At 43.8% G+C, this 19,897-nt stretch overlaps 1 protein-coding gene across 1 annotated transcript in view; it reads right to left on the bottom strand.

The window, feature by feature from the left end:
• Setd3 (SET domain containing 3, actin N3(tau)-histidine methyltransferase) overlaps window positions 1–19,766 on the bottom strand; it is a 72,934-nt gene extending 53,168 nt beyond the window's left edge. The window contains exons 1-4 of the mRNA XM_085697911.2: window positions 19,612–19,766; window positions 4,807–4,916; window positions 3,027–3,119; window positions 323–471 (exon numbers count right to left, since the gene is read on the bottom strand). Coding sequence (XP_085554037.1) covers window positions 323–471; window positions 3,027–3,119; window positions 4,807–4,909 — 345 coding nt within the window. The 5' untranslated portion in view covers window positions 4,910–4,916; window positions 19,612–19,766. The remainder of the gene's footprint in view (window positions 1–322; window positions 472–3,026; window positions 3,120–4,806; window positions 4,917–19,611) is intronic.
• Window positions 19,767–19,897: the final 131 nt, after the last annotated feature.

Genomic DNA, 19,897 nt, shown 5'->3' with positions numbered 1-19,897 from the left:
TCAAAATCCTATCAGGCATGTTCTATGGTCTTGTAGAGACCCTAAGGCTGGGCTAATGACACATCTCCCCAAGAGGATGAGCTGGCAGGACTCCTAGCATGCTGTCAAACTGAGGCTCTTCACAGGCTATGTGGTCACTAAAGGGACTGCAGCCTACAAGGAAAGGGAATGTTGCCTATGTTCCCACAAAGTTTTAGACAAACCTTGGGTGTCTCTGTTCCATATGTTGAGCTCAATCTCAATACCATACAATGTATTGAGATTGTATGTGTTTAAGTCAAACACACTTAAACCCCCTTAGACCAACAGATAATAAACTCACCTTGATGTCTCTTGTTGCTCTCAAACCAAAGCCCTCTTCTTTGAAGTTAACCATTTCAAACCCCTCGACAGAAGCCCCGTTTTCAGAGGCCCATTTCATTAGATCAGGGAAGTAATCTTCTCTTTTCCCATCAAAAGTAACAGACAGACCTATATCATCCATGTTGGAAACAAGAGCTACTTTAGGTCACATGTTATCATCACACAGCTCTAGAGCATACAGGCAGAGCACAACTCACACTGGCTCCTGTCTTAACACTCATACCTTGAAATAATCAAAATTAATCACCAGGTAGTCATGGTACATACCTGAGCAAGCTCCAGGAAAGGTGAATTAAAATCCCAAACTCTCTGCCAGTCACAGAGAAGGACATCCTGACACTATGTGACAAGAACATTGAACACAAGGTGCCTCTACTAGATAGTATTAATGGCAAAGGCAGAGAAGACTTAGTTACTACAACTGTGGCTGAGATCTGCTACATAGCGGCTTTCCTCTTAAGTCTGATATGTCATCTTGTTTGTCACAATGTCCTTAACACAAAACTCAATCAATAAAATCAGTAGCTAGTCTGTGCACTGGTGCTTGGGGAGAAATGAGGATGCTTTGCAGGCCTGAAACTAAGGACATAGAGATACAGGGCTAACACCAGCAACTAGAGGAGTCTAGATGAGTGTGATCTGAAAGTATCCACAGATAAACACCATGAGTGACACTGTGTGTTTAAAAGCCAGGCATGTGGCTGCAGAGATGGCTCAGCAATTAAGAGCATTGGCTGCTCTCAAAAAGCATCCAGGTTCGATTTCCAGCACCCACATGGTGGCTCATAACTCCAATCCCAGAGGATCTGATACCTTCTTCTGGACTCTATGGGCACCAGACATGCACATGATGCACTTACATATATGTAAAGCAAAACACTCATACACACAAAATAACAAAGCATAACTAAAGAAAAAAGTTAAACTCAAGTACAACAGTATTTATGTAAATTTATATATAACTGTGCTTGTATTTATAGTTATATGGGCTTATGGGGAATAGAAACATTCCTAGTAAAAACAAATACCTTGAAAGTAAGAGCAGTATGGAACTACAGCTCTACCTGGAATATTTTATTTTCTAAACCAAACACAAAAATTAAAAGAAAGGAGGAGGGTAAAGATGAGCAAGTGGGAAGAAAGAAGGGAAGACCTGACACAATAAAGTTCAGCAAGTGTTCCATCTGGGCAGGAGAATCTCAGCCCCCTTCTTTTCTGGACTTGCCATCAAGTTTAAAATAATCGGGAAGGTGAGAAGTCATGTACTTGAATAACCGTCACACTCTGGTAGAGTGAGGAAAAAGAGGCATGCTATTAGCATGGGGACAGGCACAGACCCACTTCACCTCCCTGTAAAGTTTCCTGACACATTTCTTCTCTTTTTGGGGGGTGGGGATTGAGACAGGGTTTCTCTGTAGCTTTGGAGGCTGTCCTGGAACTAGCTCTTGTATACCAGTCTGGTCTCAAACTCACAGAAATCCGCCTGTCTCTGCCTCCTGAGTGCTGGGATTAAAAGCATGTGCCATCACTGCCCAGCCCTGACACAATTCTATGCCGTGTCATCTGAGCTGTAGAGACAAGTGTGCAGACAGAACAACAGGTTGGTTACTTCAGATAAATGAAAAGCAACCATTTTATTTTCAGACTCCAAAGAAGGTTCTCATATTTTGCAATGTGCACTCCTTATTATTTTCTTCCATGTAGCTGTGCATACCAATCTTCTTATGCTTTACAGGACAAAAACAACAGTTATATTGAAAAAGCTTTTCAAACTGACAGTCCCTTTGCCAACTTAGCTAAGAATAGTTAAGAGGTGGGGTGCAGAGGCTAGAGAGACGACTCAGTGACTCTGCAGTTAAGAGGACTGGCTGCTCTCCCAGAGAACTCAGATTCAATTAATTCCCAGCACCCACATGGTAAAGCACAACCTTTGTAACTCCAGTTCCTGAGGATCTGACACCCTCTTCTGCCTTCCACAGGCATTGCACTAGTACACGTACATGCAGGCAAAATATTAACACACATAAAATAAAAGCAAACCTTAAAAGAAAAAACAGAGGAGTAGGTGTAGTTCAGTGGTAGAGGGTGTGCTTAGAATGCATCCTGGGTTCAGTCCTCAGCAGCACAGTCTCCCCTCCCCCCCGAAACAACACAAACTCACACAGCTTAAGAAATTTAACTATCTCTTAGTCAAGAGGACTGGGGCTGGATGTGGTGGTTCATGCCTATAATCCCAGCAACTAGAAAGGCTGATATAAAAGGACTGCCATTAGTGCAAGGCTGGCCAGGGCCACATAACAAGACCCTGTCTCTAAGAAACAAAAGATGGGCTAGAGTCAATCATAAGCACTTGGTAAGATATCAACCAAATCAACACCACTTGACATGTCAAAAGAAAAAGAGTTAATACAAGGCTCATACACATATCATAAAATAAAACTGAATAAAAGTCGTGCCATTTTAGCTCCTAGGCACAAATGCTTCCCCCTATATAACTCAGCACCAGTGCCTTTCACTCTCAAGTGGACAACAGTCTCTGGGGGTCTCTCTGGGTGGCTGTCTCACCTTCCTATAGATAAGCGCAATGACCTGAGGCTTTACCACTCAGAAGCAACTAACCTATGCCCAGCTTCCCCTCAACAGCATCATTCCAACAATTTTACCTTTTTGCTTCTTTCTTATCTTCTCAACCAGAGACCGGATCTGTGTGTACTCTTCCCATTCTTTTCCTGGGCCTGGTGCAGGACTGCTACATTCTGTAATGTGAAAGCCACTGAGTAAGACACTCCTCCAATTTAACGAACTAGTCTACAGATGAAGGAAGGTTTCCATCTTGTTCTTGGCTTATGTTCAAGGACAGACCTACTGCAGTCAGGGTAATATACGCATGACATAGAGAGTGGGTGAGTATACTCTGTACATTTTTCAAAGCATAAAATGGCTATATCACCAAGGATGCCCCTCACTTAACTTCAGCCCAGTGGCTTCATGTGAATTTCCACCTCTGTTAATAACTCTCCTCAAAATATATCTGTAAAATCTGAAAGCAAAGCTAAAATGTAAAACCATTACCCCTGATCTCTTCTAGGTGCTCAAGACGCCTTTCTGGCTGAGTCTCAGAACAATGGCTCTCTAAGGACACCAGCTAAATTGGATGTAAGGACAATTAGTTGACAAACATTCCATTCACATCCATGTGTATGTGCTGCATCAAGTACTCTGGAGGAGCTACAAAAGAGCTACACGGTCATGTAAAAAGAAGTTAAGAGCCTTCTGAAGAAGCTGAACTGCAGTGCCAACACCAACCAGTCCTCGAACACACTGACAGCCAGCCTCCTGGCAGCATCGCCTTATTAAACATTATACCAACTTAAAGACAGTCTCCTTCCCATGCTCCTGACAAACCCACTGCCCCCATCTCACTAAGGGAAATAACATGTGGCAAATAATTAACATGATCTGGTTATGTGCTGACGCCTAACTTTTCAGGTTAACCAGTCTGACTTCATTCTTCCCCCACCAAGTGCTGACTGAGGCCCTGAAGTGTAACAGCAAAGCAGGAGTGAAAGCTGAGAGCCACCTGTGTTCTAATGGGAGAGAGGGAGAACAATGACAAGATGCATGGGCAGTGGAGCTCAAAGCACCCAGGGAGAGACTTGACAGTGGCCTGGCTACTGGTTGCTTTCTATTTTTGAGGAAAAGTTCCATTTTTACTTGAGATTGAGTTGTCACATAACATAAACATTAAGGGGCAAAGGTCAACCCAAATAGAGGGGCAAAAGATCATGGTTATGTCTAAAGCATCAGCAGCACCAGTTTTAACTTACAATTCAAGAATTATCAAAGTATTTTATCATAAAAAACAAGTGTAGGTACTGACACTTCATCTCAAACTACAAAGCCTTGGGTTTCATGTGAAAACCAGAAATACACTTACATAAACACACTGAAAAAAAGGTGAGCCATTATAGAAGGTTGGCTCCCGGGAGGCATGCTGGGCTTGCCTAGGGCTGAGAGACATCTTCACAAATCAAATCTCCTGCGCTCCTTGTCAGGTGGCTGAATACAGTGATCTGTGTTTGCTCATAGCACTGAGCCTCAGCAGTTTGTACAGGATCTCTCTGCTGAAGAGCAATGGAACCTGTTCTTGCCCATGAGTCTCTGGAGAGGACCATGTCCATGGCTGGGATATAGAAGCTTCACAACCGACAGTTCCATGTCCTAACAGGCAACCACATCTCAGCCTTTGCAGAGGGGACTGAGGTGAGGAAAGCTCTACAATGCCCAGGTCCCCGGAAACTAAAAAGGGCAGACCACAAGATGAAACAACCTTGTCTCAGAGAGCTCCATAACCCTGCTACAGGCAGATGAGTGAAAGGCATTGTCACCTGTGGCAAGCACAGCTGGTGAATGTGAGGATGGAGTGGAGAACAGGACACTTACTCTGCAACAGTTCACTTGTCAGATTCAAGATTTCCTTTGGTGACACGGTGGCTGTGGCCCCAGTACCTGATTTCTGAGTTTTCACTCGACTCTTTTTACCCATTTTCTGACTATAAAAAGAGAGAAAAGACAAAGAAATGAAAGTTATATCATCAAAGAAGAAAATCAAGAAATTAGATGTGGCACGGGGCATCTTCATCTTTCAATGCTAAGATCTTACCTCAATTACACATCTTGAATTTTCTTAAGGGTAAAAATATATCTAAGTAACCTGAAGCCTCTCAAACAGAAAAGAGAATCATACAAGGCAGTCTCAGGAGTCGAAGTGCACTCCTTCTCACTGATGACACCAGAGCAGAGGCAGCTTCTACTCTGCAAGTTTTAGCTATCCAAAGCTTCACGCTGTACACTAGAGCATTACTGCAGGACACCAAGGGGATAATGTTGATGCAAACACCACATCACCCCACATACACATACACACATACACACACAGAGTATGATAGGGTGAGAAATACTAGATTCTTGTTCATTTCCCCCTTAACACAACCCCTTTCCACAGTGACAGTTTAGTCTTTCCAGACAAACACTGAAAATAAACATTTCAGACAGCTAGTCTAATATCCACATTTTGTTCCACAGAAAATCCAAGATGCTTCAGAAAGCAGGTGCAGGCACTGAAGATAAGCTTCACAGGCTATGCAGACCCTGGCCTTGGATGGATTTCTGATGTGGGATTCCCTTCTATATGCTGTGAATATGTTTTATTACCACTGGTTAATAAAGAAGCTGCTTCACTGCCTATGGCACGGCAGATTAAAGCCAAGTGGAAAATCCAAACAGAGATATATAGAAAGACTATGCAGAGCCAAAGAGACGCCATGTAGCTGCCAAAGTAGAAAGACGCTGGAATGCCAGAACTTACCGGTAGGCCACAATCTGGTGGTGATACACAGATTAATATAAATGGATTAATATGTAAGAGCTACCTAGGAATACGCTTGAATCATTGGCCAAATATCATTGTAATTACTATAGTTTCTGTGTGATTATTTGGGTCTGGGCAGCCGGGAAACGAACAAGCAGTCTCCATTTGCAGGTTTCCTGTCTCTGTCTAGCCTTGCACTTCAGCCACATGAACCTTGTGCCAGCAGACACATGAGAAATGACTAGGATATTCCATGGACCAATTACATACTGCGACAAAGGACATAACAATGACATTCTGGGTAAAGACCTCAAGGAGCTGACATTATGTCTCAAGAAAGCAGGGCTCAGGTCATTCAGAGATGGGGCCAGGTGAAGCAAGACAGCAAAGAGAGGAGGCCTGGAAAGCTACCCACTGAGAGTGTTGGAACTTCTAAAGGAAGTATGGACCCAATCCTCTGGAAAGAAGCTCATTATAGTAGCATGAACCACCCCAGTGATGTGCCCCATTCATGGAGCCCCTGGATGACAACTTATACCATCTCAAGGGAGAGATAAAGGCCTACTATGGTCATTTATTACACTAAAGAAATGAATGGATTGGGATAGAAATGGGCATGAGTTCAGTGGTGGAGGATACAACCTGGGTTCAATATGCAACATCAAAAAAAGAAATGACTGCCTGATAGGGAGAACTGTGTTAGGACAAGGTTTAGAATGTGATTCCCCTACTAACATCACTGTCACCAAACCCATACAAATAAGACAGGTGCTAAAATAGGAAAAAAGCATTCTTCACAAAGAAGACCATCTTCTCTTTCACATGTAATGTATCAAATTACATGTGACTTATCTTAAATTTTGTAAAAGAGTGTGAAATACTAGGTGCCAGTCACCCTGGGATATAAGGACACCAATACAAACATGTAAAATAGTTAGGAAACTAAAAGTAAATAGTTACTTTAACATCAAAAGCTAGATGGGGTGCAGGAAGAGGAACAGCTTAAGCACCTCTTCCTATGAGTGACAAAATGAAGGCAGATGCTCCCTCCCCATTATCACTGACAACCAACTAAGAAAAAGGACATAGGTTGAACAGAGCATCAAGCATTTCTCTGGGAATCAAGCCCACCCAGGTCCATGGAAGTACCTCTGCAGAGAGCCACAGAACTCAGTCTGCAACAAATGAAAGTCAGTGAAGTGTCTGGTAATAATAACGTTTTAATCATACTTCCAAATATAGCAGGCCTGCTGGCTGGCAAGAATTGCAGAAGCAAGCTTTTGGTGACATGCAACTGGGTTCTACCTCCAGTCCTTTTGTCAAGACTTGCTATCCTGTGACTCTCTAAGTGACTCAAGATCAGCACCACTGAGAAAGAGCTATTAGACCCTTCACCTGCTCTTAACAGGAAATGTCTACAAAGACATGCTGCTCCTTCCCAAGTAGTGTGGTGATGTCAGGACTATAAAGAGGCCTTACTTACTAGGTCCTCTATCCCTAAACTCTCCAGTTGTCCCTGGTGTTAGCCTACCTCCAAAGGATTCTTCAAGCAGCCACAACAACCTCCCTATATTCAGTCTGCCCTCTAACAGGCACCAGATTAAGATCAGCTCCTTGGGTGCTCACATCCTTTCTCTGTCCAAGATCAGCTATCAGGTAAGAGGCTTAAGTTAGAATCTGAACTGAGCACCACTCCCACACTGCCTCCATTTATACAGACAGGAAGCACATGGTATTTCAGGGTCAAAGAGCTTAAAAAGTCTTTTCCAGACTAATAGGGTTAAATACTGAATGCATCAGACCACATCCCCTGTCAGTGACCAAATGGCTCACACTTGAGTGTCTGCAGCAACCTGATCCTACAAATTTCCTGTTTAGGCTCTGACAACATTATGTCTCTCTCCCTGACCAAGTTCCTCTTTTGCTACTGTCTTAATTAGAGTTTCTACTGCTGCAAAGAAATACTATAACCAAAAAGCAAGTTAGGGAAGAAAGGGTTTATACAGTTTACATTTCCATGTTGCTGTTCATCACCAAAGGAAGTCAGGACAGGAACGTGGAGGCAGGAACTGATGTAAAGGTCATAGAAGGGAGGTGTTCACTGGCTTGCTTCACATGACTTGCTCAGACTGCTTTCTTATAGAACCCTGGACTACTATTGCCCAGGAGTGGTACCACCCACAATGGGTTGGGCCTTTACACATCAATCACTAATTGAGAAAATGCCTTTACAGCTGAATTTCATAGCGGCATTTCCTCAATGGAGGTTCCTTGACACAAGAAACTAGCCAGTACAGCTACAAAACCAACCTTATTATTACCTCATTCCACAGTACCTTACAGGCCAGCCAGAGGCCCCCAGTGCTAGTGCGGATGACCTGTACCCAAGTACGTCTCTTCACCTGCTTCCTTTCAGTCCTCACCCAACAACACCTCAGTCACTTGTTCATTAGTTGCTCTTTTCAAACTACTATCCAGGCATCCCTGAAAGCCTTTCCAGTGTTCCAGTCACAGTTTTCTGTCCTTCACAGTCCTGCCATTTCTTGAATGTCCCTCAATTACTGTGGTACAAGGCTAATGCAACCCCCACTCCTTTCTGTCTCGCCCCAGACACGAGGCTCCTTGAGGAAACACTCTATATCTTATATTCCTAACCCCAAGCCCACAGCTCAGACCTCAACACATAGCAGTTGTTCCACAGAGAACACTACAATGAGCTCTCAAGGAAAATCCTCCCTACAGTTCTAATGGGGCAAAACCTGTGTTCCTAAAGCTGTTGGCCAAGTGTCTATTCCCTGGTGATATACAGAAAATGTCAAAGCCTGTTCCATGTGTGAGACCATGTCACAGTGATGTGAAAGCCCCATAGAGTTCTTTGGCAGTAACTGCTGTACAGCTAAGTACAACAATACAAACAGTTATGTTCAAAAATAACTAGCTTTTAGAAACAGTAATAGGTACAGATGTATAAAAGACAAAACTTGTCTCACCAGTAATTTAGCCACTGGAAGAGCCTGTGTGTGCGTGCGTGCCTATGTCATCTTCAAAGTCCCCTGGCTGTTCAGCCTTTCAAGCCTCCTAGGCCAGGTTCAATCGACCCTTCTCTCTCTGACTCCAGTCACCTCCACCATTATTCACAGCGGATAAACTGAAGCACAGTGCACAGCTTCACTGGCTTATCCATACGCCACAGTCATCACCTCCAGTAAAGTCACAAGAACATCCAATGTACCCCAACCACCCACCAGGCACTTTCAGTCTAGAGATATCTTGAGAATCAACTACTTTTTACTTCTTTTTGTTTTTGTTTCGTTTTGTTTCTTGAGACAGGGTTTCTCTGTGTAGCTTTGGCAAATGTCCTGGAACTAGCTCTTGTAGACCAGGCTGGCCTTGAACTCACAGAGATCCACCTGTCTCTGCCCCCCAGTGCTGGGATTAAAGGCATGCGCCACCATCGCCCAGCTAACATCTTGACTTCTATTACTCTTGATCAGTTTCTTCTTCTTTGAACTTCAGATACACAGACTTTTATTTCATATGGGCTTCTTTTGCTCAACTTAATGTCTATCCACAGCTCAAAGTTAACACCTGACCTCCCCAGTAAGGTCTTGGAAGAATGAACTGCCTCACCCCACTCTACCTGCTTGGCTTCATTCTATATATCCTTTACACTACTTACCTCCAGGGGTTTGTTTGTGTTCTGGAACACAGTAATGCCTTACCTAGGCCTCTGTCTTCTGGTATAGTTTCCCACATACTTTGAGACCCTGAAAAATTGTCCTCACTGATGTTAGAGGAATTCTAAGCTCTTCCTTGCAGTTGTCACTCCTTTGAAAGTCAGTGAGGAAGGTTCAAAGGCAAGGTCATTAACAGATGATAAAGGCTTCGTTTGTCTTAGAATCTGGTCTCTTGTAAGTCTCTTTGGACTGTAGTCCTATAGACTCTAAGAGAGAGGAAGCAGTCAGCCCTAGTATACACACAATATCCACTTACAGAAGGAGAGTAACTGTTGGAGTCGCCACAGAGCACACCTCCCTAAAGCACAGAATTCTAAGTTGGTCCATCTCATAATCTGTTCCACCCGAAATATAGCTTCCAGAGCTCTCAGCCATGGGGCTCTTAGTGTTCTCAGCCTGCACACCAAATCTACTGCTGAGACCAGAGCTCTTAGGATCCATCACCTCTTGACATACCTTCAACACAAAGTGTAGTTTGCACTTCATACCCAATCATACAAGCAGTCAAAATGAAACAAAGACTGCAAGTTTAATGAGCTCCACTGAAGAATGAGGACAACTCTCATGTAAAAATATACATTTACTCAGGGTGGAGGAGAGCTTGACCATAGTACAAGAGTCAGATTTAAGAGTTTTTTCAGAAAATCATTACTTCATCTACAAAAAGACTTTAGGACATTAAATAACAGAACAACTAGAAATAAATTCACATTTTCTGTACGTGTGTTTAGTCTCTTCGAAGGCATCAAAAGCAGGAAATTAGGAAATTGCTTCTGATATCAAAGGAAGAGCTATGGCCAAACACAGCTGGAAGCTCAGTGGGCACTTGCTACAAACACCACATGCATCTGTCCATGTGGCCAGTACAGCCCAATAAAGCCAGTGCTGAAGATTCCAGTTGCAAGGAAGCTTAGGAAGGGCAGTGACTTGGCCAAGAGACCAGAGCCACCAAGCAGCAGACTCAAGCTTGAAGCCATCGACCAGTTACAGCGTCCGGGTTGACTCTATAAACATAAGGGCACTTGAGTAAACAAGCTCTCCTGTCTCCCTGTTTAGGCGACACTGACCAATGTAAAGGACAACAAAACTAAGAAAAGCCAGGCCTGTAGGTCTCCGAGTTGAGGCCAGAAACTAAGACACAGCCAAAGAAAGCTGCATGGATAATTCTCCAAATGTCCAAGTAACTAATGACAGAAGGGCAAGAAGGGAAGTGTACAGTTTAAGAAGGATGACTAAATCAGTTGGAAATGTGGTTTCCTAAATCCAATCCTCCCTTGCCAGTTTTCACTAACAAAAATGATCTATGCTGTGTGACTTCCCTAACCCCGTGGATTTGAAATGACTACCACCCTTTATGCTTATGATTCAAAACTTTTCTACACATAATGTATAATTTTCTTTGTGATTCGGCTGACCTGGGTGCCAATTTCAAGCTTTTAACAAAGATGTCAAAGAGGTACCATGCATATCTTTAACACTCTGAGTATGGGGAAGGGGGTACTATTCAGTCACCAGTTTCCTATAAAGACCAAATATTTACTGCCAATATTCACTCTACATGTTCATGTAAATACATGCTAAATTAAATATCTATGCTCTCATGCTTTCTCTATCCCTCACCCCTCATGCTCACTAGAAATGTTAGCTGTATGGCACACAGCTAAGTGAAAGATACTCAGCCCTGAAGTTTAGACTGAAATTGGGTATGCACTATCTCAGGAGAAGCAGAAGTAAGACCAAACTGCAACCACAACAGTAAGTAATACTTCAGATGAAGGAAGGAAGGAAAGAAGGAAGGAAGAAAATGCTGCTGGGCTAACTGGCAGAACATCACTCTCCAGAGGCACCTGCAGAAGCAAAGCTTGGCAAGTGCTCCCCAGCTGTGTCCACTTACCACCCAGAAGTTTAAAAGGTACAAGATCCTCAAGCCTGGCCCTTAAAAGCAGTACAAACTACTTGCAAGCCCATCAGCAGTCTCCCTACCTTACAGACAGAAACAAATGTCATAACTGTTAAATGGCTGACTGGCAAGCAGGGGCAACTATAACAAGTTCAGACCATTTTCACCACTGAATTATGTACCATTCTAGTCTGTACAGGGAAATAAATAGACCACATTTTGGGGACTATGGCTAAAAAGGAAGAGGTAATGGGGGGGGCTAAACAATTAACTCATTTTTACAAAGTACAGCTCATATATAGTGATGGATGGCATTCAGTTGCAAAAACTTAAGGTTTCCATTCATAATGGAAATGGAAAGGATATAAATTTGTACTTTAATAAGTTCTTCCTGAAAATGATGCTTTGAAGTAAATACAACTAGAATAAACATTTTTGATGGTACTTATTTGGCAGTTTTCCCAGGAACCTAGCTCAGCATCATTTGCTTTTCAATTTAGTTTGCAATGACCCAACTTCACAGCTGGGCCTTCTGAAGGAGGGAGGTTCTGATCATGTGCTTCCTCCTGCTCCAAGCTCCCAGCTGTAAAATGCACCTGAGCGGGTGAAGCCTGCCCAATGAGTAGGAAGAAGAGCAAGCAAGCCTTTCCCCATCTTCTCCAACACTCTGTAGGTCATGAGAATCAAACATCACAATGCAAGTATACAGACTGCAAGATGGGTTGGGAAACAGGCTGGAAAACATGCTCTGTCCTGAACACAGCACTGACAAGGTGCATATGGTCTTGGCTTCACCACTGCCAGGTGAAGTGGAACTGACAGTTATCAGAAGCACACTGGCTTGGCCCAGCATGCCATGCCACAATAACTTACACCACTGTGGTACAGTTCTGTACCCACCAACTGGCACAGAACTCTTGAAACAATGGAGGTGCTGTATGCCATAGACTCAAAGGAATCAAGAAGCCAAAGCAAAGATTTGAGAGAACTGATTTTGACCTAGTAGCTACTTAAGTACCAATACAAACACAGATTTAAATTTTAATCTCTACAGAATAATTTGGACTATCATATGTATGCACGTGAACTTGGGAACTCAAAAAAGTTGCTTTCCAAAAAAATATTGAGTATTTTTCATAAATCTAAAGTAATTCTAGATATTTTTAAACCATTCTGGTTGTTTTTCAGCACAAACAGTTTTAAGCTGTTGTTAAATTTAAGCACACTGAAATTAACGCCTCATGGCCACCATCAGTCACCATCAGTGATTAGTGCATCCCTAAAGCAAGTATCAGAGGCATGTCAGAATGGTCATCAGGAGGGGACAAACCAGACTGCCTGTCCTGGTCTAACTACTTTAATTTCAATGAGGAGCATGCTGAGAAACTGAGGCGCCTGAAGAAGCAGCAAGGTATCCACAACTTCCTGACAACTGGGAAAGGAGGCTGATTACAATGGACTGTGTTATACTTGGGGAAAAGACTGAGTCTGTCTCTGTCAAAATTGTATCAACTGGTCACTGACAAAACGACCCTCACTGGTAAGACTTCACTGACATCCATTATCTGAGCGAGCAGGTGACATCTATGAAAAATTAGGCAACTGGGTGACCAATTTGTGTAAAGTGGAAGCCCCTGAACCCAGTCTGGCAGCATATCTCTTTGATAACCGTTCATGTCCTCAGAAGCAGCAATCAAAGCTAAGCCTTTAGCTGACTTCCACTCTGCGTCCCTGCCACAGGAACAGTACCTGTGTGCTGAGATTAGCTTTACCTTTTCTATAAACTGCATCAAACACCTACGTTCTGTTATCTATATCGCTCCTTCAAATAAAGAAATCTAGTCAATACCCATGACGCCCGTATGTAAAACAATTATCTAAAAATAATAATAATAAAGTAAGGAGTCAGGCATCATGAACAATCGCTTCTATTGTCTCTCTCTAAAACAAAGATAGCAGTGTTGAATGGTGACAGGACAGCTGTAACCTGCTAAATCACCTTCAAGCCACTTACACTCCAAACATGGGATTCTGGATTCTAAAATTATAGAGCATCAGGATTGGAAGATACCATTGAGATGATTATGTAAACCCTCAGGGATAACATTGTGTCACCATTGAATGTCAATGCATCACTAGCCACCATCTGATTCTAGTCTGAAAACACGTGGAACAGGCAGGTGAGTTGTGCTTGGCTAACAAACGCACAACCTGAAGTTAATTCTGAGGATCAGACTGAAAGCATTCCACTCAGTCTTGGGGTCCTCTGCTCAGTGACAGGCCACCAGCAGTCCTGCCTGATCACTTCTGAAGCAGTCTCCTACTTATGAGTCACTTCTCTGTAACCTGTCCAAATTCTGTGAAGACGGTGGTTTCCATGTCTTCCTCAAACTCTCTTTTCCAGGTTCATAGCATGCCCCCACACACTTTCCAGACGTGAACAACTTTGTACACTGCCCTCCAGAAAGCAAGGCAGCAAAATCCTTCTGATACACTCTGAGGGAGTCACACTTCAATGGGACTCCTGCCTTCCTGGATTCAACTCAAGATCTTATTAATTTTGTAAGGTTGTTCCAGGTTGTTTTTAAGCCAAGAGAATTCATTCGCTTGTCCCATGTACAATTCTTGTATCTCATCTGAAAGGCAAAGATAAGTGGGATACAGCTCTATGGCCTTTAAGATGAGAGATCAAATAAAGCTATTCATTATGAAAACTGGTCTACAAGATAGATGTGCTACATAACTAAACAATGAGTGTTCAAGTGAAAGCAATAATTCTACTGTTACGTGGTTTCAGGGTAACATTTCAGGCTGCTGAAACCATACTATTCCTGCTATGTACTGTGGCAGTTTCCAACATGACTGTCCTCATCCTAAGTGCATGGTATGAGCATACACTGTCATGGACTCAGGTGAGCATCTTCCACAAGTAATGAGACAAATGTCATATGCCTCTGTAAAGCAGAGGAGAAAGCTACTGCTACTTAGAAAAGTTAGTTTATACAAGATGTTAAGTTCAGCTGGTGCCAGAGCCTCATGAGTACATCTCAACCATGGAGTTATTGATAGCCAATCATATATTGAGGATCTGGCTCAAAACCAACTATGGTTCACTGCTATCTCCGATGTTCAAAATGAAAACATATTCTTGCAGTAGCAAAATATGCGGTTATATGGGTTTTCTCTCAGGCTTTTTTCAAGGATAAGGCTATTTTGCTTGCTTTGTCCAAGTATGCAGGACATGAACAAAACTTGTAAAAGTACTTCCCCCCATAACACCTACCTCCACTAGACAAATTCTACCTACATCTCTGCATTTCACAGTCTTGTTATAGGTCAAAAAATTGCAGAAGTCAATTAGATGACATGACAATGCTAATTAACAAAGAACTTCTTTAGTCACTAGCAAATACTTCACAGTAAAAGCAACTTTAATAAGAACTTTTTAATGCCCAATTTTTACTTTTTCTTAGTTTTACTTAATAAAGAACTGCTAACATTAAAGTCAGGCCTATTTTCTAAAATTCAAACTGTTAAAGTCTCACAGTTGTATAGACTTGTAATATGACAACATGTCTTAATAAATTCTAATTTTAAAAAATGGAAAGTGAAATTGGGAGACTGAGGCGAGAAGACTAGAAGTTTGAAGGAGATTATATGGTGTGGTGGAGAAATCTATGTGGTTGGCATATATCTGTCATCCAGCTCCTTGGAAAACTGAAGTAAAAGGATCAAAAGTTTTAAGAACAGCCAGGCAGTGGTGGCACGCACCTTTAATTCCAGGACTTGGGAAGCAGGGGCAGGCAGATCTCTGAGTTTAAAGCCTACCTGATCTACAGAGAAATCAAAGACAGCCAGGACTGTTTCAAAAAACAAATAACAAGTTCGAGGACAACACTAGTCAACCTATGAAGACCTTACCTCAAAATTTAAAATTTTTTATTAAGGCCTAGAGATGTACACCATTTGCCTGGGAGGCACTGGGCTCAACCCAAGTATTTGAAAGAGGAAGTGAAACTCAGACTCACACACAGTGATAAGCCTAGAACACCAAGTATTACTGCATATTAGGTATGTGAAATTTTTACCTGTCAATAAAAGTAGGAAAGCATTATTGTAGACACCCAATCATTTGTGTTCTCTAGACAACCTTTAGGCCTCCTTAAAGACTGTTAAAACATTTCTCCTGGCTCTGTTCATCTGCCCTCTTCTTCCCCCACCCCCACCCCATTACTGAGGTGAGACTTGCCTCATTAAACATTAAACATTCACTTTGGCCTGGTAATCAGAAATCACTCAGTTTCCTTTCAAAGGCCTAACTTCAGCAAAAATCTTGTCTCCACTGACAGGAGACTACTGGGAAAGTATTTTAAATGAGAAGAGAAAGAATTTCCAAGTCGTTACATTGAACTTTATGCATAACTATTATATTCCACTTTTTTCACTTGAAACTTGTTGAAAACTATGTTTGTGCCCCTAGTCTTATGATGTGCTTATTTCGAAAACATCCCAAGTGGAAATGAGGTCTACAAGGTTCATCCCAGGTTTAAGCTACCAGACAAACTTCACATACACACCACACACATATATTTTAAAAATAGACTTTTATTATTGCATAGTCTTCTAATTGAAGATTCTTTTTTCATAAAGCTATTAATATACTTAACATTTTTTTAAAGTCTCAACTTCTTTCTAAAAGATAAACATATTAAATGTATCAATGGGGGGGGCGGAGAGATGGCTACTTATTTAAGAGTACTTTATGCTCTTTCAGAGGAGCTGCATTTGGTCCCTAACATCCACATCTAGCAGCTCAAAGCCTCGTAATCTAATTCTAGGCAATCCTTTTCTGACCTTCATGGGCGCAGGCATGTATACATACATAACACATTCTGGCACATGCGTGCGCGCGCGCGCGTGCGCGCGCGCACACACACACACACACAAAACCAGTAAGTTTTTTAGTAAGTTTTTTTGTTTTTGGTTTTGGTTTTTAGACAGGGTGTCTCTGTAACACTCCTGGATGTACTGGAACTCGCTCTGTAGGCCATGCTGGCCTCAAACTCACAGAGATCCACCTGCCTCTGCCTCCCAAGTGCTGGCTCCCATGGCCAGCTTAAAAATAAATTTTAAGAATCAAAAAGTTGTTAGAAGGGTTTAACCAGGAGAGAAACTACTACAGAATTAGTGACATTTTCATTCAAAATAATTAATAACTCCAATTTTTAGAACAAAAATGGAACCAATGTACGGAAATAAATTTTGCCAAATATGGCCAAAAAAAAGGTACAAACTAGAAAACCTGAAAAGCAAGAGATCTTTACTATAATTAATAATCTCAAGAGGCTAAATACAAACCAGTATGAACTGGTTTCACTGTAGAAGGAAAAGACACACAGCAATTCCAAACATCCTTCATTAACAGAGAGTTCAAATAGAATAGTGAAAATTATAAGCTAATAGAGAAAGCAAATAACTGACCAGAGCAACTCTATAGAACATCAGAATAATACAGTCACTGTTACATTGGAGTAATCGAATTGTAATAAACGACTACTCGGCTTCTTTAGAGCAACACAGCTTGCCTCCATTCCCAGGACTTTGGTCCAACAGGAAGAAACACACTAAAAAACTGTCTGTTCCCGGAGAATCATCATGCTCTGTAGCCAAGAGCAGGCAACCACTTTCTAAAGAAGAGCCTTCCATCAAACTACACACAACAAAGACACAGTTACATTTCTAGCAGCCACTTCCATGAGTCAAAGTGAACCAGACTTCGTAACTAACACGTTCAGAAACTTGAAAAGCCTCATACAGCTTGCAGAAGCCATAGTACATTTCACTCACATTTTTACCAAAATTCCATACGTCATTTAGCTACTCTCCCTTATCTCATGTTCCATCGCAAATTCAACTACAGATGGAAATATGCAAAGGGAGGGGAGATGACCCTTACTGAACATGTACAAACCTTGTTTGGTGACTACTCCCTGAAGGATACAGTGTAGCGGCTACTGACATACAAAGGACATTGTAATTGTCATTGGAAGTAATGCACAAGCAACTCAAACTAAGAGGAAACACTACCCCATTGTATATAAGGTGTTGGAGCAGTTGAAAATGGGATGAAGGCAAACCTCTGGGGACACTGGGAACCCCACTAGGTTTTCCCACAAGCAAACCTCCCGTTTCTGTTGCTATTTTGCTAAGCACTGTCATCTTTGCCATTTTCTTTTGAGCGTGATCAAGATTTCAGGAGGCTGCTGACTGTTCATCACAGAGCTAAACACAAAAACAGTTTTGTAGTGGTTGGCCTGCAGAACCTTCTCATTGTCTCATTACCAGGTGGCTCCTAAAGGAATTGTTTTAAAATTGGTCTAAATATGTATTACATAGAAAAGATAGTCAGTAACATTATTTTAAATGTGTGTAGTACTGAAGATGAAAGCCAAGTCTTCTCACACAGTAAGCATTCTACAACTGAGCTATATCCCTAACCAAACAAGGTCTCACTGAATCCAAGCTGGCTTTGAACCTAAGATCCTCCTGCCTCGGGCCCCTGTGTAGCTGGGGCTACTGTTAGCTATGCAACAAGGCCCAACTAACAGCAGTTTCTTTCTTAGTGAGACTCTCACTGTATAATATAGAAAAGGAACAGACACTCTCACTGCTGGCGCTCACATCAGCACAAACTTCTAAATCTCCAAGTCAAGAATCACTCTACTGAGGTGTGTTCATACAGTGATTGGGGGTGGGGGCAATCACTTCTAACTGGACTAGAGTTCCAGATCCAGATAGTAGGAAGATCTCAAGCAAGAGAAAGGAGTACAAAGAGAAGAGATAAAGGATAAGGACCAAGGTTATTTAGAGTCCCAGAAAGGCTTTTTTGTAGCTTTTTCAGAACTTGGCTTTGCAAACTGTTTCTGGCTTACGACAAAGAAAAACTCATTCACAAATGTCTGGAATTGCACCAAAATATCAATCACAGCACCGCAGAATCCAATCTAAAATGTGGGCCTCTACAGGTGGTAGCCCAGATACACACTATAGTAATGCCTCCAGACAGTCTGGACAGACTAACTCAGAGAGGCAATGTCCTTTTATACTGCTGTATTCTTAGGGTTCACTCACTAAGAACTGACTGTCACTGTTGAAAGCTCATCTCTAAAATATCCTCAGCATTACTTTTGAAAGGAATTTTACATATGGAAATCCACACTTTGCAGTGTCCAATTCTGGGTTTTGGTTTTTGTGTTTTCCAAAGGATCTCCCTATGTAGCTCTGGTAGGCCTGGAACTCATGTTCCCCTGCCTCAGCCTTCCCGGCTGCAGTTGAGCTACAACGGATCCAACACTCAAGAGTCAACTAACTCTTCTGAGGGTCTGCAAGGCAAAATTACTGTCAACATCCTGTTCGAGTGGTTTTGCTTTTGGAAACACCACCATGCTCGTTTAGAAATGTAATACAGCATGCCCCAAATCATTCTCAACGTGTGCACACTTCTAAAACGCTCCAACGTCCTCTCCCGACTCGATGGGCTGGCGGGAGGGGAGAGATGAGCCCCCCCCACACCGCAGCCAGTGGCGCACGTCACTAATCAGCTCCTTCTCCAAGAGTGGCAACCAGGGAGAAGAGGCAGAGTCGCATCTCCAGGCTAGAGCCGCAAGAAGGAAGAGTTGGAAACCGGAATAGCAAACTCCGAGAGCACTGAATGCTTCTCCCTCGCAGCGCGCTCGTCGCGTGTGGACCTCGGCCAGGGGCGCGTGGGAAGAAACATGACCTATTTTCTACGCCTGCCTTTGCAAGCGGGCAGTGGAGGACAAGGCGCGGGGGCCGGGCTCCCGGTGGGCAACAGAGGGCTGCAGGGAGAGGCGCCTCGGCCCCACGCCGCGTGCGCCCGCCGCCACCGGAGGAAGGAAAACCAAGGCTGCAGCCGCCGCACGCAGTCCCAGCGCCCCGCGCGCGTTCCGGGCCCCGGCCGCACCCGAGGGCGGCGCCCAGGCCGCGCCCTGCACCTGCCGCCTGCCCACGTCCCAGCAGCGGAGGGGAGCGGCGGGAGCGCACGAGTCCCCTCAGGGAACAGGCCGGTCTGGCCTCGGCGACCGCAGCCGCCCGGGCCCAAAGAGCTCGGCCGCAGCGGTCCGCCGGACCTCGGCGCCCGCCCGCCCGGCTTCGGGAGCGGCAGAACCCTGTCCCCTCAGCCCGCGGGCCGCACGCGGGAGTCTGTCGCTCGCACTCACCTGCCCGCTTCGCCTGCGCGCAGCAGCGGCGCCACACTCCGGCCGGGACCCCACCGTCCGCCTCAACCAACCCCCCAGGCGGCGGCGGTGGCGGCGGCGGCGGCGGCGGCGGCGGCCGGACGGGAGGGGCGGGACGGCGGCCAGAGACAGCCCCGCCGCCCAGGCCCTACCCGGCTCCGCCCCGCCCTTCGGTCCCGCCCACAGGCCGCCACCGCCACTCCTCATTGGTCCGCACCTCACACGCCTCGGCACAGCCCCGCCCTGCTGCCAAGCCGCCCTGCTGCCC

This window comes from Myodes glareolus, chromosome 11, assembly GCF_982192425.1.
Source record: "Myodes glareolus chromosome 11, mMyoGla1.1, whole genome shotgun sequence".
NCBI lineage: Eukaryota > Metazoa > Chordata > Mammalia > Rodentia > Cricetidae > Myodes > Myodes glareolus.
This window is presented reverse-complemented; position numbering and strand designations above follow the sequence as displayed.